The sequence below is a fragment of the Leptosomus discolor genome, chromosome 8, assembly GCF_034619465.1.
Source record: "Leptosomus discolor isolate bLepDis1 chromosome 8, bLepDis1.hap2, whole genome shotgun sequence".
Classification (NCBI taxonomy): domain Eukaryota; kingdom Metazoa; phylum Chordata; class Aves; order Leptosomiformes; family Leptosomidae; genus Leptosomus; species Leptosomus discolor.
This window is the reverse complement of record NC_141398.1, coordinates 44,189,120-44,216,692: the sequence shown is the minus strand read 5'-3', so window position 1 is coordinate 44,216,692 and position 27,573 is coordinate 44,189,120. Positions and strand designations below refer to the sequence as shown.

Genomic DNA, 27,573 nt, shown 5'->3' with positions numbered 1-27,573 from the left:
AACTGTAACACACTGCTGTTATGCTGTATTATGAAATCACTGTTGAAATACTGATGCTTATGGGAGATCTGTTATACATCAACTTTGTTCCCATACCCTGAAAATATTGTTCCACATTTGCTTTTGAGCTCTAAAAAATAAAAATATCAACTTTTTATATGAAACAGAAAATTAAACAAAAATGCTATATGGCTACTTCTTTCTGTCTGTCATTTAGATGCTTCATGTTTTCTATCAAATGTTGGCCTTTGGTTTTAGATACAGCTAAAGTATTGCTTAGTGTGTCTCAAAACTTGCAGTTCATGTTGGAGGAAGTTCTTGCTGAAACTTTTCTTTTTGTTCTCCTGCATGCAGAAGAGAAGATCAAATCGTCAAGTTAAAAGGAAAAAATATGCTGAAGAAGGAGAAGGAAAACAATCAGAAGAAGAAGCTAAAGTTTCTGTGAAAATCAAAAAGAATTCTGCCCCCTTACCGGCTGAACAGCCTTTACAATTATTTGTGGTAAGTGAAAACTGGCTTGGTCTGTAGTGGGAGCTTTCCATTTGTCTCAAGTAGTTCAGTAAGCTCATAATTCGGGAGGAACACATTATTATTACTAAGCCATAGTTATTTAATGTTACATCTTGCTAGGATCTTGAAAACTGAAGAAATGGCTTGTTAATATTTTTTCTTAATCTGTTATAAAAATTTGTTGACTTAACTGCAGTCAAGGATAAGACTAAGGACAGGTATATCACAAATAATGTGTTATGCTGTGTGGGTATATGAAAAAAGCTAATATTGTCACCACTTTCAGAAGTATGAAATTAATGGAGCCTATGGAGATCTCTGTTTATTGAGATTTTTAAAGGAATACTCCTACTCCCTCTCCCCTGTCCCTTTAGGTTTCCACTTCACAGTTTAACTTGTGCCACCTCGGGTACTCAAATGCACTGTTGAGCCATTTTCGGTAAATAAAGTGGCAGGAAAGAAGCAGGAAAAAAAGTGTTCGTTAGGTGTTTGAAGGAGTGCCAAAGTTGTAAGGGAAGGAGAAAGATAGTGTGATTTGGAACAAATTGGCCAAGAGGGAAGGTGACTTTTTATTGGAAGCGATCTTTAAAGATTGGTTCTTTATCTCTGGAACCACAGCTTCAGTCTTGGCAGAGCAAAGCAATCCTATATCTGTCACACCTAAGCCCTGCTGGAATTCCCAGGCACGACCTTGTCTGACTGATGCCACAGCATGTTAGTTATCTATATTCAGAGTAAATCTATTATGTTTGAGTTTGACACATGCTAGTTTTGTTTGTGGTTTGGTTTTTGTTTGTTTGTTTGTTTTAACCTGTCTGCCAGAGTTCTTTTCTCCATATCTATATAATGCAATTCTGGGCATGTCCACTGCATCAATTCAGCAGGGCATTCACAGTGGGTCTGTGTCTGGAAAGCATCAGAGTCACCATTGCTTGCACTACAAGTGTGTTTGGCAGGCGAGCATTGCATCTGATGCTCTTTGGAACTGCCAGACTTTCTGTACTTTTGCATGTATTTCTCTCTGGATATAGAACTGGATTTTAAGTTTTACTTACAGACTGTTACAGAATGCTGCTGGTAGAGAACAAGTTTGCCTTTATTTTTTATCTTTTAACAAGCCACTTGCATTTGAAAGTTTTAAGCCTGATCGGTTTGAAGAGAGGGCATTTACTGCAATTCATGTCATTGTTTTCCTGCATTTGTAGGAAAATCCGAGTGAAGAAGATGCAGCAATTGTAGACAAAATCTTATCCTCCAGGGTAATAAAGAAAGAAGTAAGTGATTGTCATGGGATAAAGTTGCTTATTTGAAAAAGGGTTTTGTAGCTGTCATTTTACATTTCCTCTGAATTTCCTTTCCTAGATATCTGCTGGGATGACAGTAGAAACAGAAGAGTTTTTTGTAAAATACAAGAACTAGTAAGTATTAAAAAGTTGTTTCATTGGAAGTGTTGACTGAAACGATAAGTAGCATATTCATGTACTAAATTTTGAAGATTACTTACAACCAAATTTTTGTCATCTTTTGAGATTTTTCTTTACAAATTTAATCTTAATATTGCTGAGAATCTGCGTTATATTGTTAGTTATAATTTTAAAATTATCAGTAGTGTGAAACCAGCGATGCCGATAAGCTGACAGCCATTGTTGCCAAAAGAACAGAATTTTTAGAGAGGATATAATTACTAAATTCAGCAGGGGCTACGTGCCTGAGGCTAATGTTAATTTAATGAATTTAAATCAGAGCTATTCTGTGAACCTAGGTTAGATTTACAGTGTCATACATTTAGGAGAGGTTGATGTAGGAGTTGGTCTTACTGTTCTAAAAAGAAAAAAAACTTGTGGTGATAGAAATGATTTTACATCAGAATCAGGAATTAAAATTAAATATTTTCCTGTTTTAAGTTTCATACCTTTCTTCCTGCCACTACTCAGTTCTTGATGCTGAAAATGTAAGGAGATTTTTAATTTTACATATGTAAAATTAAATTCATTAGATTCTTGCTAGTAAGTGCAATTTTTTTTGAGGCCCTGGAGTCACATGTTTCTGGAAGCCATTTAGCTCCTGTCTTCTGAAAGGGTCAAGTCTGTCTTTTAGTCCGAGAATGAGTAATAACCAGCAATAGCTCTTCTTTATTTCTAGGATATCTTTAGAAAGCTTAAAAAGTGATGGAAATATATTGAAAAGGGGGGATGAGGAAGAACTACTTCTGTCAAACCAATCTAACTTTAGGAAGGCTCACTTGGGCTACTGTTAGATGGTGTAGGTACTGGTGCAATGCTTTCTCCTTCCTTTGACTCTATTACTTCGTGCTTCTCCCAACCCAATCTGATGTCATGTTCCTTTTTGCCATGGGCTGTGGTGGTTCTCACTGAGCTTTTAATGGGCTCAGTTACATAGTTCAGCAGTACCTGTGAAGGGATGTTCACATGAAGTACATGAAAAAGCTAAATCCAGTATATTAAGTACTTTATATCTCTGGGTACTTTCTGATAGAGGTGTCAGATTTTAAACTTGATTTGTTTAAGCTTACTTTAAGCGTGCATGTTTTTCTTCTTAGGACACATGAAAGAAATTTGTGAATCCATAGTGTTCTATGGATCCTAGCCCAAAACCACTGCCTTAAATAGATGCTGTAAGATGATTATTTGGAGGAATAAATCTTTGATCTTTACAGTGAATTTTGTCTTAAATGATAAAAGGTTCTTTTTGGAGTGATATTCTAGTTTATAAAATACATTATAATAATAATATATTAAAAATAGATAGTAAGCTTTTGCTTTCACTAATATGTTAATCTCTGTAATTTTAGCTCCTATCTCCACTGTGAGTGGGCCACAGAACAACAGCTTTTAAAGGATAAAAGAATCCAGCAGAAAATAAAACGGTTCAAACTAAGGCAAGCACAAAGAGCTCACTTTTTTGCAGATGTGAGTATGAAATACACAATTAAATAAGCTTTTTTTCCTTGTAAAATTGGGACTGATAGTTCACTTTTAAATAGAACAGGAGAATGTTGAGAAGTAAAAATTAACCATCGGGGTTGGGTTTTTTGGTTGCAGCAGGGATTGTTTGTTTAACATAATTTGAAGAGAAAGTCTTCTGGAGTCACTAAACTAACCTGACTTGCATGGTTTAAAATTGAGATTGTTTGGGTAACCATTTAAAAGTGGGTGTTAGTATGGCTAGTTTCTCTCTATATGACTTTTTCTATTCTAATGTCAAATCCCTCTTCAGTGCCAGTTGCCAAAAAAAATAAAGGCGGGGGGTGGGGTGTGTGGCAGCAGGGCAGGCAGATTTTAAGGTGTGTGCAAAACCCTCACTAATTTCCAACTGACAAATTCATTTTGTCTACAATGAGACTGAGTCTGAGCATGTACCAGGTTTTTTTGCGCCTCTGCTGATTTTATGAATCTTGCCTTGCAGATGGAAGAAGAACCTTTTAATCCTGACTATGTTGAAGTAGACCGGGTATTAGAAGTATCTCTTTGTGAAGATAAGGACACTGGTGAGGTAAATATATCTTAAAGCAAGTGAAGAAGGTACACCTGCATTAGTGTTTGATACTTGTAGTTTTAGCAGATTTCAAAGTAACACTTTAACGATTTTAAGCTTTAATAATATTTTTAATGAGATATGACTATCTTGTTTCCTATGCTAGCCATGTATTTTGAAATAGAAATTAGAGTTCAATGGCTTATATATTTATTAGTATTAATAGGTCATAGTAGAAAAAGCTTAATTAGTTACTGACGTAAATGTGAGGTTTGATAATTGCCTTGTGAGTTCCGACAAAAGGCAGATCCCATGTGCTGTCCTGTGATAGTGATAAGGGGTGACTGCTGAGAAAAAGCACAAGGAGGCAGGGCAGTAGTGTTGCCCTCTCTCTCTAACTCTGTCCCTAGGCTTTAGGCAACTGGTGGTCGAGAGGTGTTTCAGTAGCCACCAGTGGACCTTTCCCTCTGTATTTATCAAAATGCCTTTTTTTTTTAAAAAAAAAAAAAAAAACACCTTAAAATACCTCTTCTGGAAAGCTATTACAGGAAAAAAACCATGAGATTAGAAAAAGAAAAAAAAAAATATATAAAAGCAAATCAAGCAAATAAATGGCCAGAATTCTGAAAGAGTCTGAGGCAAGCAGAATACAAAGACTGACAAAGTTGTTGATTAAGGCTATTGGGATAGCTGTGATACTTACTCTGTTCTTCTAGATAGCAAAATGAGCAGACTTTTACCCAGTAATTTCTGTATTAATCTTTGTAAAGCAGGGATGAGGGTTAAAATTACTTTTCATTGTATGTAGCAGATTTGGCATTATTACACTTTTGGAAAAAATGTGTTATTGTCATAAGACTTTCCCACAACTTCTTGAAAGATGACTTTTTATTTGATTTTTAAATATTTATTTACTGAATCAAAAGAAAATAATCTGCTTTGGTTCCGTATTTGAGACTTTTGCTAAGGTTTTATGTATGTTGCCGAGCTTTCTGTTTTGCTGAGAAGACCTCTGTTTTAGGAATTTTCTCAGGCTCTTTGTTTTAGGCTTAGGTAGCCTCATTTGGAGATTGGAGGAAATGTTCTGGGTAGCACCTCTGTAGTTAATTCTGCACCCCCAACCCCCCCGCACCCATTTCCACAAACCTCACAAATGTAGTGATTTATCTTTCCTAAGACTAAGATTTACTTGCGGCTAAGTGGGATGGAAAAGTACTCCAGTGCTCTATGACAAGTGGAAGAGTATGGGAAGCCAAGGATAGGTAGGCAGATAACAAGAATCTACACCGAACATTTGAGAAAGTATCAGTAGCATGTTTTTGTTCCAACTCTCATGTAAGCTACTTGAATAGTAAGGCATATTAACAGTCTCTATACTAAATTAAAAGCTGATAACATTCAGAATTTTCTTCTGCAGCCTGTTATTTACTATTTAGTAAAGTGGTGTTCGTTGCCATATGAAGACAGTACGTGGGAGCTGAAAGAAGACGTAGATCAAGCAAAAATAGAAGAATTTGAACAATTGCAAGCTTCCAGGCCTGACTCAAGGAGATTGGTAAAATTATATCTAATTTACTTGTCTGTCTTGGTAAATTGGATTTGGTTTTCCCAACTTTAAACTTCTGTATTAAAACGTACGGCTTATTGACATTCTGCGTAAAGGGTCTGTGTGCCTTGTTACCTAGGAATAATAATATTTTCATGTAGGCATAGAAAAGTATTCTCATCTAATTTGTCACTCTGTTTAAAAAAAAAAAATACAGATTTTTGTTTAGCAAAAACTATGAAGTGCTATAACTTTCTGAGCCTCTGAGTGATGAGCAGCACATTGAAACTGTCTATCACAGAATCTAAACCCCATTAAGACAAGAAAACAGAATAAAGTATAAACATCCTTTTATAGAGAACAGCATTAAATCTTTTCAACATTGAAGTAAATTGGCAATTGAGATCTGTCCAGCAGGTTTTGTAATTACTTCCTGCTTTTATTTTTCTTCTTGTCATAAAGGGCTAGCTGAAAGGAAGTGAAATACATGTAATAAGGAAATGTGTTTTATCTTGAAATTATCAATCTTCAGTATCATAGAGTAGGAGAAAACAAAATAGTTCTATTTAAAATCCTGTATGTCATTGTCAGAGTAAGACATGTCCTGTGTGATGTAGTACAACACTTGTTCTAACTTACTTGTTTTACGTAACTGAATAGGCACAGTGGTTTAATTTGTAGGCTTTGGATTTTATTTTAATGGGTTTTCCATCTACAGATAATGGCAGTAGTCACGATTAACATCTTTGTGTTATATTTAGTTCATTTTTCTAGTATTTAACATCCTGCCATTTTGGCATGTAGGAAGCAGGGCTTTTATACCGCTCTGTTACCGTATTTGGCTTTGAGAGAAAAAGATGATTAAAGCATAGCTGTACAACTGACAGTCATCTTAGCATCAGCAACAAGTATTTTTTGTTCCAGGCTCCAGCAAGTACAAGAAAGTATTTGCTGATTGCAGCCCTGCGAGCAGGAGCGTGGCTGCTCCTGGTGTGGGGGAGTGGACAGATGGTTGCTTGTGGGTGAGGGGAGGAAGCCACAGCTGCTGGGGAGGGACAGCTGCTGCTGCTCAGAGACCTGGTGTCAGGTGATGCTGACGTTAGCAATAAAGAGATATAAAATTCAAATCTAAAATTCAGAGCTGCCAGATAAGGCTGTATGAGTCTAGCTCTAGAGAATGCAAGCTTTTATAAATACTGAGAAATGTAGGGGGGTTGGGGGGGAAGTACAGCTCATCAGAAAAGCTTTTGCTAAAAATACTTTGCTTGAATGTGTGAGTTTGTTCACTTTGGGATGCAGAAGCAATCTTAAGAAAGTGTTTTCTGCTGAAACCTTACCTAGTATCAGTCAAAAACTTTGATTTCTCTACAAAGTTGCCTGCTAAGCTAATGGCCAGCCTCTTGAGTCTCCAGGCTGGGGAACTAATGTGAACATATCTGTGTATATGTATATTTATTTATTTATATATGTAGCCTCTCAGCTTTTCTTTGGCTTGCTAGGGACATTAAGATGATACACCTCGATACTGTTACAGTCTGTTCTGTTGCGTCCTTTGTGTCATGATCCTGTGTATGCTGATACTGTCTTTCATCTGATCCCTTGGTGAAACTGATTTCAGGGAACTGAAGTCTACTCACAAGTCTACTGTCTTGTGTTCCTGGTGTTGGCTTCCTGAATTGGCTAACGGTTAGATTGAGTGATCAGCAGTGACCAGGACAAGTACTGAAAGGAAAGGGCAGGATCACAGTACCTCAGTGTAGATTGCCCAGACTGCTTCAGGAGGATAGCACCAGCATCCAGAGTTACTTAGACTTTGGGGATTTTGGTAGTCCCAAATAACTTGGTTGGCTCTGGTTCTAGGACAGCTGTTCTTAGAGCTTCCAAAGTGAAACTTGATATATTCTTGAAGTTTCTCGTATAAATGAGTTAGTGCTTCATGTTAGAAGTGCCAAGCTATTTGTATGCTTTGTTTTAGAAATCAGTTGCTTGATATTATTATAATATAGTCCTAAATTAATTTAAAAGTACTAGTTTATATAGACAAATAAATACAAATTTTGGGTTACTGCAGATTAGTAACTAGTAAGTAATATTAACAATGACACCTTCCCAGTTTTTAGGTTGAATAATTACGTTCTAAATTGTTACACTCAGGAAATAGTGGGTTAAAATATTTTGGAAAAATAAAGCGTGTACCAACTTGCACATGTATTAATCTTTCCCTTAAAGGACCGGCCGCCTCCAAACTCCTGGAAGAAGATAGAACAGTCCAGGGAATATAAAAATGGCAATCAGCTCAGGGAATATCAACTGGAAGGACTTAACTGGCTTCTGTTCAACTGGTACAATAGGTATATGCATGGAATGTTTTTTAATGTAAATTTTAAACCATATGGAGTGAATCACTTAGTGGGGATGAATACTGTTCTAACTAAATTTAACAACTTCTCTGCTTATAGCTAAAAGGGTGTAACTGGAGAAAACAAATTTATCTTCCTTTGGGTGTACAAGTATGATTTTATCAATAAGAATTACAAAAAACGAATCTTAAAAGAATAAAACTAACCTAACTGAAAATAAATTTTTGTTGGATATGAGGAAATTAAAACAAAAAGCAACTTTGACCAAAGTACGAGCTTTCAGAATTTTTGTAACAACTGGAAACACTTACATCTTTCAAAGTGATAGCTAGAATTAGTATGTCTGTCAAATAAAGTTACCTCTCTACAAAAATAAGGCTAGTAAATAATTGCATTTTCCATATTGTAAGCTAAACTTAATTTTTGCTGATGAATGCTATGGTATATTAATGGGGATATAATCACTTTCAAGCTTTCTTCCAAAACAGTGTATTTTCTCTGTATCCAGGTTGAACTTCTATTCATGAGTGTTCCTGCTTTTGCTTTATTTCCAAAATATCAGTTGCCTGTCCTTTATAGAGATTATGTCAGCAAGTATACCATTTTGCCATACAGTTGCAGGACATGCAAAAGAAAATTTTGTTTCAGTTCTCAGTCAAGTACTACATAGCTATGTGAGCATTTGTGCAAACAGAGTGGAGGGCTGGACTGTATGGCTGAGGGTGAGCACCTAGTCGTACTCATGTAGTAATTTGGTTGTATGCATCTGTCTGTTTTGAAAACCAGAGGGGAAACTGTCAGTGAAGCTGTAGTGCACTCCTTTTATGTGAGTGTAGCTGGGGCACTTTCCGTCTGTGACTTTAGGGAGTGTTCATCAATTCTAGCAGTTTTGTCAAGGTGAGTGTACATGTAGATCTGTATTAATTTGAATTCCTTTAGTTAGGGCAGATGTATCCCAAAAGAATACTCTGGAATGTTATTCTAGGAGAACCTCATGGAATATTCCATTCTCCAGTTTTGCCAGTGCTAAACATGATTGAAAGCTTGTGGTTTGGTGTACAGAGTTCATTCTTTCACCATAACTAGGGAACATTCGCAGGCATCTTTTACGGTGCCTCAGTTTTGGCTGTTGTTTTAAACCGGTATGTTTGAGCTTTGTTTTTATGAATTGTCTGAGTAACACCTTTAGTGTCTGTACTTTCTTTGATGCTAATAACAAATAAATATATTTTACTTGCAGGCGAAATTGCATTTTAGCAGATGAAATGGGTCTTGGTAAAACCATTCAGTCAATTACATTCCTCTATGAAATCCTCCTGGCTGGTATAAGAGGGCCTTTTCTGATCATAGCTCCGCTTTCCACTATAACAAACTGGGAAAGAGAATTTCGCACGTGGACTGACCTTAATGTTGTAGTGTATCATGGAAGTATGATCAGCAGGCAGATGATTCAGCAGTATGAAATGTACTTCAGGGACTCCCAGGTATTGTAATGTCACTTGTATGCAATTACTTACCCAAAACCTGTTTCAGGTAGTAGTAATGAAAAGTATGCTTTACGTTATCTGGATGTATGTCTTGGTGAAAGTCATTTTACATTCCATGATGTGGGGTTTTTTTAAAGATTTTTACATGCCAGAATCTTTAACATATGCTTGCTCAGGGAATTTTGTGAAAGTGGTTGCAGCAGGATGTATGTTGTTTCATTATGCTGAGGAATTTGGCAATTGAATAGCGGTGACGCTGATACTCGTGTGGAGATTCAAGTGTACACAGGTGGTTGCAGTTGGGTCCTAAATTTGAAGAGCAGTGTGAACAAAAATACAGCAAATTAAGCTCTTATGTTACCTTTATGTAGCTGTTGATTCCTTTTCTTAGTGTAAACTAGCTTCGTCTGTGTACAGTTTGCTTTTATCTCGAAAATAGTTCATGTTAAATGACATGGAAAAACCCTTGAAATCTGACTGTTATAACGGGATTTTTTGCCTTTTCTATATATTCTACATAGATAAAGATTTTTTTGAAACTGTCATGGTATTTCTGCAAAATTGATAAGGCTGAAAAGTTTTTTTTTTTAAGTAATGCTAAATGCTAAAATGACATCGTTTCTCTCATGAGTTATTGCATACTGCCTCATTGAAGGCCTTACATATTCTCTTTGTCAGACCAGTGGAGTAGAGTAAGCTGGTTACTAAGTGTTCCTTTAGATCTCAGGTGATATTTTTGTTACTTACTGTATGAGTGCCTAATGTATTAGTGACATATATCTTGATTGATTGACTGTAGGATTTTTCCTGTCAGTATCTCAGATTTTCGCAGGGTTAAAAGTGTGGTATTATCTACATGTACCTTCATTTTTATCAGATGGTCATATCGGTAATTTAGAAACTGCTAAAATTTTACCGTTGGTTAGGTAATACTGGATTTGTGGCTATGGATAATTATTCATTTGTATTAATTACAGAGTTATAGAGATGTAATAAATGTGTATGGGATGACCAAACAATTTATAATGTAAAATCTGATGTCTGGCTCTTGATAGAATTTCAGCAGCAAAATCTTTAAATTGAGTAGATTCAAGGTAACGTAACAAATTTTGTGTTGATGAATCTCTAGGGACGTATCATTCGAGGTACCTACAGATTCCAAGCCATTATCACAACTTTTGAAATGATTCTTGGTGGCTGTCCAGAGTTAAATGCAATTGAATGGCGCTGCGTTATTATTGATGAAGCTCACCGACTGAAGAATAAAAATTGCAAACTCTTGGAAGGACTAAAATTAATGAACCTTGTGAGTAACTGTATTTCACTTCTTGAATTTGATTCTAATTAAGTAGAGTACAATAACAAATCACAAATTGGTTTTACCTGCCAAAAAAGACCTCTCAAGCAGTCTTTCTCAGGAGATATCTACTCCTAATACTCTCTTCAAATATATGTATTTTTGATAACTGATGCTGGATGTTTTTGATTAATTAAAAGTGTGGTAAGTTCTAACTGTAAGCAGAATCTTATTTCTGGTAATACTTTTCTATAGTTTGTTTCGATTATGATGATGATTTAATTTAAAATTTGCTTTATAATAATAAAATAGATTTTGTGCAAGCTTTTATTCAGTAATTAATGTTTAAAAACCTAGAAAGTATTTTAAACAAGTTATTTAACAATAAAAGCAAGTAGTAGAACTTAAAACAGATTTATTGTCTAGTCTTGTAGTTAAGGTTTTATTTGATATAGTGCAAGATTTTAAAAAGCAGATACTAGCATGAATAGGCTTTTGGTGCATTACTACAAGGTGTGTCATGGCTGGTTTTGCGTTGATTTTTTTAATTTCATTATTACTTTAATGTACGTGTTGCTACATGTTCTTGGAAGTAATCTTGCTTTCTGATAGATGCTTAGTGTATATTTTCTGTACTACAGAGAGGGAGGATTAAATGTTGAAGCATTCACTCATTTCTTCATTACAGATATAGGAAGACAGAATTTAAAGAAAAGTAGTCAAAATACTTCTTGTTGTTCTTTTATAGATCTGTTTATTTGTATTACCCGTGTACTTAGTGACACACAGAACTGGTATTTTCAGGTTGTGATGCTCAGAATTAACACAAATATTTTTGCAAATGTGTGCAGATAAGGTCACATGAGATTTGTTTCCTTCTATAGGAGCATAAAGTGCTGTTAACGGGTACCCCGCTGCAGAACACAGTAGAAGAATTATTTAGCCTCCTTCATTTTCTTGAACCATTGCGGTTTCCTGCTGAATCTACATTCATGCAAGAATTTGGAGACCTTAAAACAGAGGAACAGGTATGGCATGTTGAATAAGTTCATTTTGAGCTTCAGTGTGTAAGAGTTGACTTCCTGGAAGAAAACTCTTGGGTAGTAACTGTTATTGCTCCCCACCCTCCCCTTCACTCCCCACATACCACCTATGAGTTACTTCATCACACAATTTCTCTGAACTGTGCAGGCAGTAGAAATCAGTTAAGTGTAATATTTTATGTTAAAGAATGATTTTTACTTTTTTGGGTAGCTTTTGTAAATTAGACAAGTAAATAGTGAGAATAATCAAGATTGAAGTTTTCTGGTTTTGTAGGCAGAGTCTTTGCAAACAAGCAATTTGTTGCTATAACTTTTTTGTTGTTGTTTTGGAGTATTATCTTCAGTGATTTGGAGTTAAAAATAAGTCTATATCCCATCTGGAAAATATTTTATTCGCGTCTAGGAAAAAAAAAATCAGTGATACGACATTCAAAAATTTTTAATTCGACTACACTATTAGTTTTTCATGTTCCAATAAACTGTTGTTTCATTTAGGTTCAGAAGCTACAAGCTATCCTGAAGCCCATGATGCTCAGACGATTAAAGGAAGATGTGGAAAAAAAGCTGGCTCCTAAGGAGGAAACTATAATTGAAGTAGAACTAACTAATATTCAGAAGAAATATTATCGAGCCATTTTGGAGAAAAATTTTGCTTTCTTATCCAAAGGAGCAGGCCAAGCAAATGTACCCAATCTGGTTAACACTATGATGGAACTTAGAAAGTGTTGTAATCACCCTTATCTCATCAAAGGTAAATACATGATAAAGACTGATTGTTTTTCTTTTTTTAGCTAGTTTTGTACTTTTATTGAAAATACGTGAGAACTTCTGTTGTAATTCTTTGACGTTTTCCTCAGACTTTCCAAGGATTGGATTAGGTGGAAGCACTTTTTTGATAGATGTAAGGCAAAGTTGTGAAGCAGTTTGCATATTTGAGGCCTGAAACATGAACTCGTTGCTTTGTAGGATTTCGCAGAACATTTAGAAGCAGTTATCTCATGGAAATGTTACATCTTCTTAAAAGCAGTATAAAGAAGAACTTCTAGAGCTAACTTTTAAAATTAATGCTTCTTGCAAGTGATATGGTCTGTGTCAGTTTTCATTGGTTTTCTCAGTTATAACTAACTTAGATGATTTTTCTGCTTGCAAGAAAATACACTTTAAGCTCTTAATGTTTTTGCTATGATTTAAATCATAGTGGGACTTCAGGAAAGGTCTTCAAAGTTTTTAGGACTCATGTCCATTTAAAATATCACAGAGACAGAAGAGCTTGTGTTTCTTTGGTTTTTTTTACACAACACTAGAGAACAAGTTGTATTTTCATTTCTGCAGTTTGCAGGGGATGGTGTTTACCTCATTCTAGGTGTTTTTTCTGTGGTGTTCTCCTTGAAATCTTAAGACTGCTTTTCAAAGAGCATGGAAATATATGTTCTTAGTAGACTTTAGATCCATCCAGAACTTTGTTCTGTCTCCAGCAGTGGCAAATGCGAGATATCCAAGAGTACAAGGACTGATTTTGGTAACTTAGGCTTCTATGTGTAAAAAGATATTTGTGTAGATATACCTATAGATACAGAAATACATTGTTTGATAGGTGCTGAAGAGAAAATCCTTGGAGAGTTTAAAGAAACGTATAGCCCAAGTGCTCCTGACTTCCATCTGCAAGCAATGATCCAGTCTGCTGGTAAATTGGTACTTATTGATAAGCTCCTTCCAAAAATGAAAGCAGGAGGCCATAAGGTCCTTATCTTCTCTCAGATGGTGCGCTGCCTTGATATTTTGGAGGATTACCTTATACATAAAAGGTAAGATACTGCATATCCTGTCTCCTGTGGTATATTGTTCTCAGTGGGCATATCTTTGAATGTTAGTATAGGATTAATGATTACAGCATACCAAAGGTGGGAATCTTTTTTGTTTGTTTTTGGTTTTGTTTTGGTTTTTTTTGGCTAATCCCTGTGTAACTTGATGTGTTCTGTGATGGCTTATCGTTTATTCACCAACAAATGAAAAACTTCAGAGCAAACTAAAGGGAGGTTGTTGAGTGAATCATGTGCCTTCAGATTGTTGCTTTACCTTAAACATTCTTGTATGAATGGGGTGTTTATACGTTGCCTGTAAGAACTAAGTAGATTCAAGCTCAATGTTGCTCATGCATACCCCAGGAAGCATAGAATGTGCTCCTTACCTAGAGCCTGGTCCGCATGGGGTAATGCAGCTCCTTACTCCCAACGGAATATTAAGTACACAATGGTAAACAACAGGAGGTTTGGTTTTTATTAATGTAAAAATAAAAATGTGTTTCGTATCTTTCCTAAGTTATTACTGCTTTGAATTTTGCAGCAGAACTGAACTGCCAGCCATAAAGCAGCTCCTTAGATCGGCTTTTGCTGTCACATTTAATAGCACCCTTTGACTATACTGTTGAGTCCGTGGAAACTAAGAGCTTATTTAAACACGTGGCTAAATACTGTGTGTAAAGCCTTAGCACATAAAATCTAACCTTAAACTTGGTTACAATCAGCAGTTTCTGTATCAACCTGAAAACCTGTAAAAAGCCATAGTTCTGGTTATTTCAATAGTCCATTTGTTGGAATGTACATACTGTTTTGAAGTGTGTATTTGTCAGTGAACTATACAGTGATACAGAGTAAACATGTTAAAAAAAAAAAAAAAAAAAAAGGTAAAAATGTCAAGCCTTCCTGCAGTGGGTGCTGGAATGTATAATGAAAAATCATTAGTAGATTATGTTAATACCTCTTTCTGTGATGATTTTGTGTAGCTTCTATGTTTTTTTTTCACAGAGGTATCTATTTGAACTGAGAACTCAACAGTCTGTTTGTTTTGTTTTAATAGACTAATTTTAACTTCATAGTAGTATTTATAATCCAGTATGGAAAATATTCCTTTTTCTGTAATGATGTAACATCTAGACGAGTGCATCGTATCTACAGGTAGAATCCTCTAAAATTCATAGAAGCTGAAACTTGGTCTATGCTACCGTTTGATTAGAGATGTTAGAATGCACACATGACTGCTTAACAGAATTCATGACTGTGGGAGATGGCTGCCTGCCAAAATGCCTGTGGTCCTGTGGATTATCTGCTGTGCCATTTTATAGCTGATTAGAAGAAAAGTGGTTGCGAGGCTTTTTGACTAGTAGATACACATTCAGCATCTTACTTCATTTACAATGTGCAGAAGTATTCGCTTCCTTTTTAAGCAGATTTCAGAAGCTTCATAGGAGTCTTTGTAATTACCAAAAGTAACTCAAATGACAGGTTTACCTCAGGCTTTTAAATTTGCTGGTTTTAGTTTAGGAAGCCCTGGATTCATTGAGTCCTTGATAAAGACTGGTGGAGGTGTTGTCATGTCATTTTTGTTCCATTTCTATTAATATTGACAGAATCAATATGCAGTTTGTCCAATGACAGCTCACCAAGTACTGCTTTCTGCTGATTACTAGGTTGTTCCTAACATGTCCAGACAATTTGGTATATAATACAAAAGCACACTGTCCTGGTTCTGTGAGCGTAGGCAGGGATCCAAGCATAATAGCATGTGAAAAACCTGTAAATGCCCCCCACAAGACTTAAGGTTATGGTGTGTTTCAATGCACCTAAGTGCCTTGGTAGTACATGTTTTGTGGTATGTATAATCAGGGCCTTGCTTTCATGGACAAAGTTTAGAAGAGCTTGATTTAAAATGCTTGATGTTTGGACTTGCTGATATGTATTAGTACTACAGATAGGAGGGTTCTGTCATGACTCCTGATTATTTTAGCCACTGATAATCAAAGTTAGTTTATATCACTTCTATTTACTGTAAAGAATAGACATACAAGCAGGAGATCTGTTCTAATCCCCCTTTAAATGATGAAAAATTTTGTAATGATTTGTGTGTGTGTATTTGTGGCTATTTCCAGATACTTATATGAACGAATTGATGGTCGAGTACGAGGGAATCTCAGACAAGCTGCAATTGACCGGTTCAGCAAACCGGATTCTGATCGTTTTGTCTTCCTTCTGTGCACCAGAGCTGGTGGTTTGGGCATTAATTTGACTGCAGCAGATACATGTATAATTTTTGATTCTGACTGGAATCCTCAAAATGATCTGCAGGTAAATTCTTTTGAGCGTAATAATGAGGCGTGAGAAGTCAAACCTGATTGATATAAATTTGGTCACTTTGAGTATTGTCTGTTTTGAACATGCGTCATTTTAAAATGTTCAGGGGTTAAGGCATATGTTTAATGTTTTTTGATTAGTATTTCCTGCTTGGATAGGAGAGGTGATCTGGGTTTGGCTGGGTTCTAACTTTTTCTTTCAAATTGATTACTTTTCAAAAGCACAACACAGGTAAACTAAGCCAGTGAGCTGATAAAAAACCCTTAAGATTTTGATGATGCTATGAAATGGGGGATTAGATTTTGCATATACTAACAAAGTTTATGGAAATAGAGCTGTTCAGCTAAAACATAATATATAGAAAAGACTTAATATCTATTAAGAAACAGTGGATTAATCAAATCTAGGAACTGGGTGCTGAAATTGAATCTATTCTCAAGTTGCAACTCCTTTACCATTTGTATCTGGGGATCAGGTAGCTTATGAGCTAGTATGTCTTTTAGTGTTACTGCAAGAGAAATACCCTTCAGTAGCGTTCAGCACAGATCATTCATCTGCATTTTACTTACTACACTGTTTTTAGATAATTGTTCGCAATGTGGAAAACGTCTGATAGTTTCCTCTTACTTAAATTTGAATTGATTTCCTTTTGAGTCATAGTGTTGTTTTTCAGATTGTGCTGCAGTAGAAACAATTTCTTAAGAATTGTATCTTATTCCTAGATAAAGTCTAAATTCCTATTGCTGTTCTCCCTTCCCTCAAAAGGCTCAAGCCCGTTGTCACAGGATTGGTCAGAACAAGGCAGTGAAGGTCTACAGGCTGATAACGCGTAACTCCTATGAAAGAGAGATGTTTGACAGAGCAAGTCTGAAACTGGGACTGGATAAGGCTGTCTTGCAGAGTATGAGTGGAAGAGAAAACAGTGTTGGTGGGGTATGTAGAGTTACTTCTTGAAAAAACTTTTCCTTTTGCTTTTGTAATTGTGTTGGAACTATTTTAAATTACAGAAGCTACCATTTCTGTCGTTTACATCTCTGTTACATTTTCTGATGTGGACTAAAAATATAGTTGACCTAATTTTTAAATGTAGGTAGTCTGATAGATCTTTTACTACTTCTTGCCTCTTAAGGTTCAAGGTAGATAATGTCAAAACAAGGAGAAAAATTTCCCTTTGTTTTGTTATATCTTCTCAGATCGATATAATGTGTTACTTTAATATAAGATGAGGTTTACAGGTAGTATTAACAGGTAATTTTTTTAAAGTTGTGTTCATCACAGTGTTGAGAACACCCAAACTAAAAAAGACATGTGCTTGTAAAAATGTGTATTGTAACCACATAACAAATTATTTCAACTGTCAACTAGACTTTTGTCTTAGCTTTTAATAATCTAGATTTTAAGTTTATAAATTATAAAGCACAGTTAGGTTGCAGAAACATCAGAAAGGGAAAGATAAATAGAAAAGACTTCCTGACTGTCTAAAACTTAGTTTATTTGTTCAGATCCAACAACTCTCCAAAAAAGAAATAGAAGACTTGCTTCGAAGAGGTGCATATGGTGCCATTATGGACGAAGAAGATGAAGGCTCTAAATTCTGTGAGGAAGACATTGACCAAATTCTGCAGCGTCGTACTAAAACTATCACGATTGAATCAGAAGGAAGGGGCTCCACATTTGCCAAGGTGCGGAAGTAGCAAGTTGTTGTTTGACAATATAGAGCTGTAAATGTAACTGGATGTTGTAAAGATTATGCTTTTTTTAAAGTTACGTTTACTTTTATTTAATATGTGTGTGTGTGTTGGGTACATTTCTTGGGTTCTTACATTATGTGTTTATATTAACATCTGCACATAGGAAAATCAGATTTGCACGTACGGATTGTGTAAATGCCAGATGTGAAGAGCGTGCTTGAGCAAAGCTGACTAGTAGGTGTATGCTGCTTTTGAAAGGGCTAGGATTTGTGTGAGATATAATGGACGGCATTAACCAAAAATATTAAAACCATTTTGTTTATAGATCCATTTGTGTTCAGATGTATTAAGAGCAAGGGAAAATGTATATAAGACAATAATTAATAAGATTAAAAAATGCAAATTTGGGCTCCTTAATTTCCAACAAAGGCAAAGTAAAAGGAAAACGTGTAAGAATATAAATGTATATTTATTATATTTAAGATAACAATATTTATAAATTTTATTTATACATTTATTTAAGCTCTCTTATAACTTGCTGATTGTGGATTAAATGAGAAATGGACTTCTAAAGAAGACCATCGTCACTGTCTTTTTACTAAAAGAGTTAGAAATTTTTATAGATGTTTACTCTTTTTCCCAAATGCAGTGTATCAGGAGTTTTTAAATGCCTTCTGAAATTAAGCTTATTCCATACTCTCAAGCTTTGATTGTTGATAGTTTAAACACTCCTTTGAAATTTCCCTCAAGCGAGTACTTCTGCATGAGATGAAATCCCCAAATGCTGATAAGCCTCTTCAAAAGATTCTATTTTCTTCCATTGAAGTAATTTAGAAGCAGAAGAATCTTGCTGCTTCATGTTCTTCTCTCCTGATGGTGCATAAAAGTTCATTAGATTTTGCTGATATATTATGGATCTGATTTTAAAAAATTAAGGAGGAGGCGAACTTCTAAGTTGCTTTACATTGTATGTAACTTCTAAAGTCTTAACATTTGCTAGGGAGATTTTTGATGAAATAAGGTTATGCAGTCTTCACAGCGCTGAGGCATTCAAACTCTGCAAACTTTCGGTGTATGGTGTTGGTAAGATTTAATTTTATTTATTACAGGCTAGTTTTGTTGCATCTGGAAACAGGACTGATATTTCACTAGATGATCCCAACTTCTGGCAGAAATGGGCCAAAAAGGCAGAAATAGATATAGATGCTATCAGTGGTAGAGTAAGTACTTTTTTTTCTTTTTTTTTTTTTTTTTTTTATGAACGTCTTTTCCAGTATGTGCTTGCTGTTGAATTCTGAAATAGCAGGTGTAGAATTTGTGGTGGGTTTTTGATTAGTATTTCAACAAATCAGACTCTTTGCGATAGTTAATTTGTGCATGGGTAATCAGTCTGCTGATAGCTTCACTATTTCTTAGCTCCCTGCTGTCTCAAAAGAGTTTGGAGGTCTTTGATTTTTGTCAAGGACCTGGAAGTGCTTGAAAGTGTGATTGCGTGTTTCTCTCTGTAAATCCTGGGCTGGAATCTGCCAAATAGCTAAGAATGAAATCAATTTGATGATACTGGAAGTTGTGTCCTGTACTTGAAGGCATTCCCATGCAGTCAGTTCTGAAAAGGTTTCAGTGCCCCTTTTTACTCACAGAGACTGCAGTGTAGTCTGTGCAAGTATTCCACTTAGATGAGGTATTCAGTATTGTTTAACTAATATATTAGCATCATGGTATGAAACCCATTTTTTGTTGCCTTAAATACATGTTTTACTTGTTTTGTGGGTGTTTACTGTGATATCTTTACAAAATACCTGTTAATGACATTAGATAGAAATTGTTTCTGAACTGAAGCAGTCTCCTTAAGAAAAACTTAACAACTGTTTCTCTGATAAGGTTTGTTTGAAATTTTGCAGAACAGCCTGGTTATTGATACCCCAAGAATTAGGAAACAAACACGGCCCTTTAGTGCTACAAAAGATGAGCTGGCAGAGTTGTCTGAAGTGGAGAGCGAGGGTGATGATAAACCAAAACTCCGCAGGCCTTGTGACCGTTCCAACGGCTATGGAAGAACAGAGTGCTTTCGGGTGGAAAAAAACTTGCTGGTCTATGGGTATTGCGTACATCCTTCTTCATTCATGATATTTTTCTATGTACTAAATTGTATTTATGCAATAACTTTTAGCTATATTGGCAGTAACCTGCTGTGTATATATAGGATTTATTTAGTATATGAGTTTATGTGAATTTATCAGGCATCCTATATAAATCTTTCTGACAATTTGCAGTTGAAGAAATGTAAAGGAAGAGAGGTGAAAACCTTTCTTCAAAGGAGATTATGACATTAAACATGGGCACTACAGCAGTCTTTCTAAAAATCACTGCAGTAAGCGGTACAGGCAGGCTCAGAACTCTGTAAATAAAATAAATCTCTGAAATAAAGGCTTGGTAGGTGACTTGATGTTCATAATTGAAAAACATCTTGTATTTCTGTGAGGTGCAAATAGGAACTGAAAATCTAACCAGTTATTTTAAGCCTATTTAAATCATGTACGTTGGTCTGGAAATAAAAATTTTCTCACCTTATAAGATAAATGACTGTGTTTGCTCATCAGTATGAGTTCCCATCAGTTTTGTGTCTTAGAAGCCTAAAACAATCATCTATATTTTTTTGCAAACAGGCAAGTTTTGTTCAAAATTCTATTTGAATAGATGGAGTTTTGTTGCAAATGTTACTTTCATATTTCCGCTCAGTAACTTAAGCTGAAAGAAGAAAGTGGAAAGCTAAATATTTTACAGAGAAATTCCCTTTTGTAACAGAAATCTACAGGCTACCCAAGTGTTTCACTTCTAAGTGCTGATTTTTGTTTCACTTTGGACTAGGTGGGGTCGATGGAGAGAAATTTTGTCACATGGTCGCTTCAAGAGACAACTAAATGAACAGGACGTGGAGATAATTTGCCGAGCTCTATTAGCCTATTGTCTTGTTCACTACAGAGGGGATGAGAAAATAAAAAGTTTCATATGGGATCTTATTACCCCAACAGAGGATGGACAAACACGGGAGTTACAGAATCATCTCGGTAAGGACTTAGACTTCCTGCAGTTAAACACCTTCATGTACATGTGCCTGTGGTACTGAAATAAAAACAGCTAAAATTTCTCTCTGAATGTGTCCTAATTTAAATGAATGGAATTTATTTGAGATACGCAATTCAGTTGATGGGAAAAAAAGTGTCATGCCTGGTTTGCTTTGTATTTGATGGCTTACACAAATGGATTGATGGATTGGTATACTCTGTGTAAGCTTTCTTTTCGTTTCAGTTCATAAGAACATACTCTGTTTCATAGTGGGTGACAACACACTCTCCTATCTTTGCCCCTCTCCTGCTTTGTCCTTAGCTGGTGAAATGTACTCCAGAGATGCTTTAAGAGACAAAAGAGAAAAAAAAACCCTCATATCCAGAGGCTGTAATGCTAGTATTTTTTTCTGCACTGTAGGTCACAATACTGGGATAGGATATAGGAACTGTGAGTATCACAGGGATCTAAGCCTACCTGTTGCTGTTACTGTATTATATTTTAAATTCTATAGGCTTATCAGCCCCTGTGCCTAGAGGAAGAAAAGGAAAAAAAGTGAAGACCCAGCCTAGCACTTTTGACATACACAAAGCAGAATGGCTTCGAAAATACAATCCAGAACATCTGTTGCAAGATGAAGGATACAAAAAGCACATAAAACACCATTGCAACAAGTAAGCAGTAGCTGAAGTATGAATGTCTTCCAATGTTTCTATCAAGATTCTTTTTTCTTCTAATTCCTCATTGTATTAGAAGACTTTAAAATACTTGTGGCACTATGAAGAAACAAGTTTTAATGGTGTTAGCTTGATTAGAATAAATAGGTTGCAGTGTATTAGGAGGTGAACTGAGTATTTCACATTTAAAATAATTCTGTTACCATTTTTAAAGAAACTCTGTTTGTGTCTGCACAGAGAAAGCTAGAGAGATCTTGCTAGCATGTTTGGGGAGCCATGTCGTAGCCAAAGGACTAAACAGTTTGGGAGTGATTAGCAAAGAAACTGAAAACACTGAAGTCATTGCTCCTCAATCTTGTCTGCTGTTGACCTGGCATGTTTTCTAGGCTTCTGAGAATCTGCGCTACTGTCTTGTTGAAAGCTTGTGCATAGCCATGAATGAGCTTGTTTTGGATAAATCGTTTTTCTGTAGCAAAACTTGAGATACTCTGCTTGAAAACTTCATACAGCTATAATCAAGCATTGAGATAAAGCATGGAGAAGCCTTTGAGGTCATGCACCAAATTTGAAGTGAGAAGGAATGAAAAGGTGATGTGAAAGGTGTTTGTTGTCAGCCCGCTTAGTTTTTCCTAAGGGAATCTTCTAAGTAGGAAAAGGGAAAGAGCCGTTTGTTCTTGGCAATATTTTATGAAGCAAGTGAGGAGTGTCCTGCTGGCCCTGGTCTTTGTCTAGGATTTGAAAGAATTTCTACAAAAAAATAATATGTAAAAGTGATTGTAATAAAAAGCGTTAGGTGACCTGAATTGGAGTTTATCCCCTCTTGTAACTGAAGGAAGTACATTTCAGGAAAATTACTTGAAAGATTTATTACATTACAAAGGACAAAACAAAACCACCCACAACTGTTGAAAGCTTTTAGTGTGCTAATATTTGTATTTCTGTTTTTGTTTTTGTTTTTGTTTTTTTTTTTAGGGTCTTGCTTCGAGTAAGAATGCTGTATTACTTAAAACAAGAAGTCATTGGTAATGAATTCCAAAAGGTGTTTGATGGAATTGATGCCAGGTGAACTATAGAGAGGTTTTTTGCTGGTTTATTTTAAATGTAAACTGTCAAATGAAAATTCAGAAATCTTCCTAGACCTAAATTAAGAAATGTTAAAACCAAGTATTTGTATCCTTAGGTGGGAGGAAAATTCTGTTTACTCTTAGTTTACTAAATGCTTTGTCTCAACCTGACATGAGGAAGTCCTGATTCCTATTTATGAGTCTAGCTATAGGAAGTAAAATGATAGACAGAAAAAGTGAGTGAAAGATGGAATTACATACTTTACATTGGAATTGATGGGTTTTCCCTGCCTGTTTCTGCACACATTTCGTTATGTGCTTTATGTTCCATTAATTTTTTTATATTTATTTTTTAATGGAAGTATTGTCGTTTGGAAGTTCTTAAACTCGCTGCTACAGGAGCTTGTAGAAAGTTTTAAATTTGATTCATAAAGCTGTTATAGACCTTTGTGGAAGAACAGTCCGTCTCGTGCTATTAAACACAGAAGCAGATAATCCTTAGTTTGCTAAGTTTTGCAAGCACAGACTGCTAGGAGTTGGCAGAGTTTACTGAGAGGGGAAGAATATTGTATCCTAGTTCTGCTTTCATAATTCTTTCCGTGTTACTGGTCTCTGCCAAATACAAAATACTGAAGCTGTCTGGGTGTTTTGTACTGCTGTTTTTAGGGGCTTATTGAATGTAGAGGTGAAGAATTGTATGCCTCTGTTTCCTTAGGTTACCAAAATTATTCTTAATGATAAATTAATATTGTATTATGTGGCTTACGTAACTTAGTAGTGTAAGCATCCACTACTTAACTCTTACTTGCTATTAAATAACAAAAGTGCTATAAAAAATTAAACATTTTGGTCCTAGGACTCTTTACAACCTTCAAAGTAATCTTCAAATTAGTTCTCTTGACATGGAATGTTGTATGCGTGTGCTCAAAGAGTGACACTTAAAAATCTCGCCTAAAGTACGAATCTACAAAGAGAAAATCAAAATTTATTTCTTCCTCTGAATATTACTGACGTTGATGCGCTGTTCGTGATTCTCCTTAGTGAAATTGATGTTTGGGTCCCTGAGCCAGATCACTCTGAAGTTCCTGCCGAGTGGTGGGATGTAGATGCAGATAAATCCCTTCTAATTGGAGTTTTTAAACATGGTGAGTAATATGGATGACCACGTATATATTTCCCTGCCCCTCAATATAAACACCCTACACTCAGTTTTTTATAGCTTACTCTGAAAGTTGAATTTGTGGGACTTTTCTTTTCCTTTATAGGTTATGAAAAATACAACACTATCAGAGCAGACCCAGCGTTGTGCTTCTTGGAAAGGGTTGGCAAGCCAGATGAAAAAGCAGTTGCTGCTGAACAGAGAGCAAATGATTACATTGATGGGTATAAGCACTTAAAAGTGGGCATGAATGTTTTGGGGCCTTGAAGTAAACGAGACTGGATTTATGTGTTGTAATTCATTCTCTTCTTAGCTGGTTTTATACTCGTTTGATGTTATAATTATGAAGGATATTACTTTGATTTTACTTCCGCAGAGTGGAAAGTTAGGAACAGCGTAACAGAACCATTGATGTTTGGGATTTCACAGTTAAAGGAAAAATGCAGCAACTTACTGTTAACAGGGACTCTACCTTGTGTTGCTGTGTCTGAAATACTACTTAGACACTAAAGTGCAAAAGTCTTCAGAGGGTGGAGTACTACAGACCTATTTAACTTGATTTTAGGTCAGTCGGCTTGGTGTATTAGTCTTGTGTAGCTAACCAGTGACCCCAGTAGATCAATTTGAGTATCACTGATAACTGCTGAAAGGGAGAACTGCTTTTATTCATTGCTTCCTCAGTGAGTTTATCAGCTGTGGTCATAAAGAACATCTTTGAATGAGATAGTCAATTGAAGGGCAGGCAAAATTCAAGCCAAAGTTACCATGAAATATTTTCCTCATTTCAAATAAAAAATTAAATACAGTATATCTAACTAAATGAGTTTTGCTTAATTGGAAAGAGTGTAAGAACTTCTAAAACATTACTAAGATGGGTTCTTTTGTGTTGTAATTTTAACAGGGATGTAGAAGATCCAGAATATAAACCAGCACCAGCGATGTTTAAAGATGACATAGAGGTATAGTAGGAACCTATTAATAGCTCCTTTTAGCACACTAAGAATGAAATACTTCCACCTTTTCATTGAGCGAATTATTACATTTTTCTTTGTTTCTCTAGACTGGTAGAACTTATTCCGCGTGTTTCTGTAGTTGTGTGGGTGGGGAGAGGGGAATGGGAGGGAATTCTTGTATGCCTTTTTAGCCGTTTGTCCAAAATAATGTTGCTCTTTGTTGTTGTATTCATAAATTGTCTGCAAGCTGTAAGTTTAATGTAAATCTCTGGAGAGGGCTACATTTTAAATATTGCTTTGCTTTTTCTACAGGATGATGTTTCATCCCCGGGTGATCTAGTAATAGCAGATGGAGGTAAATACAAAAAACTTCAAATCTGAGCCAATTAAAACTATTTTGAATTGTTCTCCTGACTCTTAGCTAAAGTGTATTTAGATTGCCTAATGTAGAACCATAGGCACCAGCAACAATTAACTTTATTTTTCCTATGGCTTTGTTTTAATGTAGATGGACAAATGATGGAAGGAGACAAAATCTATTGGCCCACTCAGTCTGCCTTAACAACACGTCTTCGCCGCCTGATAACAGCTTATCAACGAACAAGTAAAAATAGGCAGGCCCAGCAGATCCAGCCAGCATTCCCGATACAAAGTAGCATGATGCAGCCTCCATATGAAGAAGCTGCTCTAAATCCAAAGATGGCTGCTAAGATTGAAAGACAGCAAAGGTATGTGGAGCATGCAAATACACATTTTTAATACATCCTTACATAGAAAATATTGAAGAAATAATAATTGCTAGCTGCATGACATAGTGAAGAAAATGACAGAATTTCCAATTTTTTCTCTTGCTGAACAAGATGGACAAGAAGAGAAGAAGCTGACTTTTACAGAGTTGTGTCCACATTTGGAGTGGTGTTTGATCCTGAAAGGGGACGATTTGATTGGACCAAATTTAGAGCAATGGCAAGGCTACATAAGAAAACTGATGAGAGCTTAGAGAAGTACTTGTATGCATTTATGTCAATGTGCCGGAGAGTCTGTCGTCTCCCCTCAAAAGAAGGTGGGTGTATATATTTTTACTTCTAGTTTTATTTTTAATTTCTGTTGCCAGTGCTTATCTTGAAAAGATTTTTCTTTCATGTGTTCCAAAATAAAAATCGGGGAGAAGGAATTCAGGAAACGTGCTAAGTGTAAAATTGAAAGCTGATAATAGGGAGACATATTAACTGATTAAAGCTGTCTACTTCTAGTATTGATTTGCAGTGGTTTGGTTTTGGGTTTTTTTTTGCCAGATTCTCATCTTTGTTTTGTTTTAATACAGAACTCGTAGACCCAAACATTTTTATTCAACCAATTACAGAGGAGCGTGCTTCTCGGACGTTGTACCGCATTGAACTCCTAAGGAAAGTGCGAGAACAGGCTCTTAGACACCCACAGTTGTTCGAACGACTAAAACTGTGCCAGCCAAACCCAGACTTACCTGTCTGGTGGGAGTGTGGGACTCATGACAGGGATTTACTTATTGGAGCTGCTAAACATGGAGTTAGCAGGACAGATTATCATATTCTTCGTGATCCTGAACTCTCATTTATGTCTGCCCAGAGGAGCTATAATCAAAATAAAGTGGCACTCTCAAGGACTTCTACTCCACTCTTGCATCAGTACCAGATGGCATTATCTGCTTCTCCTCTTACACCTCAGTCAAGATTGTCAGATGCTAAAGTGAACGCTTTTGAGGACACAAAAGCTAAAAATGAAAATCTGAAAGAGGACCCTCAGTCTTCTGAAGAGGAATCTATGTCTACAGAGGAGATGCAGACAGTAGTGAAATCTGAACCTTTGAGTCCAAAAAATGGCACACCAATACAAAATACAGACCACAAACCTAGCGTGAAGATTGAAACAGACAGGCGCATGGTGGCAGCAAGGACAGAGCCTCTAACTCCAAACCCAGCTTCCAAAAAACAGAGAGTCAGCAAAAGGGGATCTGACTCTAGCTCTGACTCAGACTCTGACTCAGATAGATCATCCTGTTCTTCCAGGTCATCATCTTCATCCTCTTCGTCTTCCTCATCTTGTTCACACTCTCGATCAGGCTCTAGCTCTTCGTCATCTTCATCTTGTTCTTCAGCATCTTCATCTTCCTCCTCCTCATCCTCATCATCATCGTCCTCGTCATCATCATCGTCTGAAGAGAGTGATAGTGATGAAGAGGAGGCACAAAAACGTGGTATGTGTGTAGTCTTATTTCTGCAGTACAACTCTTAAACTGAAAAAGTTTATTCTTAATGGAAAAATGTCTATAAAAGGATAATAAATTCCACAAAAGTAAACTTAAACACATTTGCTCGATGCTTCAAGTGAGTTGGAAGAATTTCAGGGATACAGCATTTTCTTTGCTTCGTATCAGTGCCTTGGATGAGATACTTAGGCTTTGTTGACTGGTTCCCTAAGCAAACTTACTGTGCATGTGGTCCATGTGTGGGAGGACTGTTGAATAGCTAATGTTTTCTGGAAATACATTTTGTGTGTGTGTATTCCCTACTACTGTTTTCTTTTTCTTCCTAAATATAGAGATTCTTTTGGTTTCCCTGTTTATTTTTTCTGCTCTTGCTCAGCTGCCTTTGTAGCTTCCTCATTGTGCTTTCCTGAAATCTGCAAGCTTCCTTCTGTCCAAGCTGTAGAGTAATGTACATTGTGTTTTCTTGTAAACTGGAGATGGCCAAGCAATGCACTTGCACTGAAAATTTTCAGACACTTAAAAATATGTACCAGCTTAGAAAAGACTGAGGCTATTATAGAGCATAGGACAAAACAACGCAGAGACACTTTCTGAAAGCTTCAAAGTAGAAGAAAAAGCCTCTGATCAGTGAAGTGATTTGAAACTTTCACTAAACCAACCAATCATTAATTATTACATTCCTTGTTTTGATACTGTGAAGTGTCCTCTACTCTTGCCCTGTTGAAACTCAGAATGTGGGAAGATTTATCTACTGTGTGGTAACAAATGGTAATAGAAAAAGGAAGAGGATGAAGCTAGGCGTGGGACTTACAGCATAAGTAAACAAGCTATTTATTTCCCAGTACCTCAGGGA

The 27,573-nt window shown here is 36.1% G+C and overlaps 1 protein-coding gene across 5 annotated transcripts in view; it reads left to right on the top strand.

Moving 5' to 3' along the window:
* CHD9 (chromodomain helicase DNA binding protein 9) overlaps positions 1 to 27,573 on the top strand; it is an 80,881-nt gene that overhangs the window by 39,624 nt on the left and 13,684 nt on the right. For all 5 annotated transcript variants that reach the window (XM_009950512.2, XM_086469282.1, XM_086469281.1 and 2 more), the window contains exons 4-30: positions 355 to 501; positions 1,716 to 1,784; positions 1,873 to 1,928; positions 3,323 to 3,440; positions 3,937 to 4,023; positions 5,423 to 5,560; positions 7,781 to 7,902; positions 9,152 to 9,395; positions 10,528 to 10,704; positions 11,580 to 11,723; positions 12,234 to 12,489; positions 13,333 to 13,543; positions 15,664 to 15,859; positions 16,631 to 16,798; positions 17,368 to 17,547; positions 18,666 to 18,776; positions 19,458 to 19,654; positions 20,425 to 20,624; positions 21,137 to 21,296; positions 22,272 to 22,361; positions 23,405 to 23,508; positions 23,629 to 23,746; positions 24,424 to 24,481; positions 24,788 to 24,830; positions 24,984 to 25,203; positions 25,336 to 25,538; positions 25,800 to 26,708. In XM_009950512.2, coding sequence (XP_009948814.2) covers positions 355 to 501; positions 1,716 to 1,784; positions 1,873 to 1,928; positions 3,323 to 3,440; positions 3,937 to 4,023; positions 5,423 to 5,560; positions 7,781 to 7,902; positions 9,152 to 9,395; positions 10,528 to 10,704; positions 11,580 to 11,723; positions 12,234 to 12,489; positions 13,333 to 13,543; positions 15,664 to 15,859; positions 16,631 to 16,798; positions 17,368 to 17,547; positions 18,666 to 18,776; positions 19,458 to 19,654; positions 20,425 to 20,624; positions 21,137 to 21,296; positions 22,272 to 22,361; positions 23,405 to 23,508; positions 23,629 to 23,746; positions 24,424 to 24,481; positions 24,788 to 24,830; positions 24,984 to 25,203; positions 25,336 to 25,538; positions 25,800 to 26,708 — 4,726 coding nt within the window. The remainder of the gene's footprint in view (positions 1 to 354; positions 502 to 1,715; positions 1,785 to 1,872; positions 1,929 to 3,322; positions 3,441 to 3,936; positions 4,024 to 5,422; positions 5,561 to 7,780; positions 7,903 to 9,151; positions 9,396 to 10,527; positions 10,705 to 11,579; positions 11,724 to 12,233; positions 12,490 to 13,332; positions 13,544 to 15,663; positions 15,860 to 16,630; positions 16,799 to 17,367; positions 17,548 to 18,665; positions 18,777 to 19,457; positions 19,655 to 20,424; positions 20,625 to 21,136; positions 21,297 to 22,271; positions 22,362 to 23,404; positions 23,509 to 23,628; positions 23,747 to 24,423; positions 24,482 to 24,787; positions 24,831 to 24,983; positions 25,204 to 25,335; positions 25,539 to 25,799; positions 26,709 to 27,573) is intronic.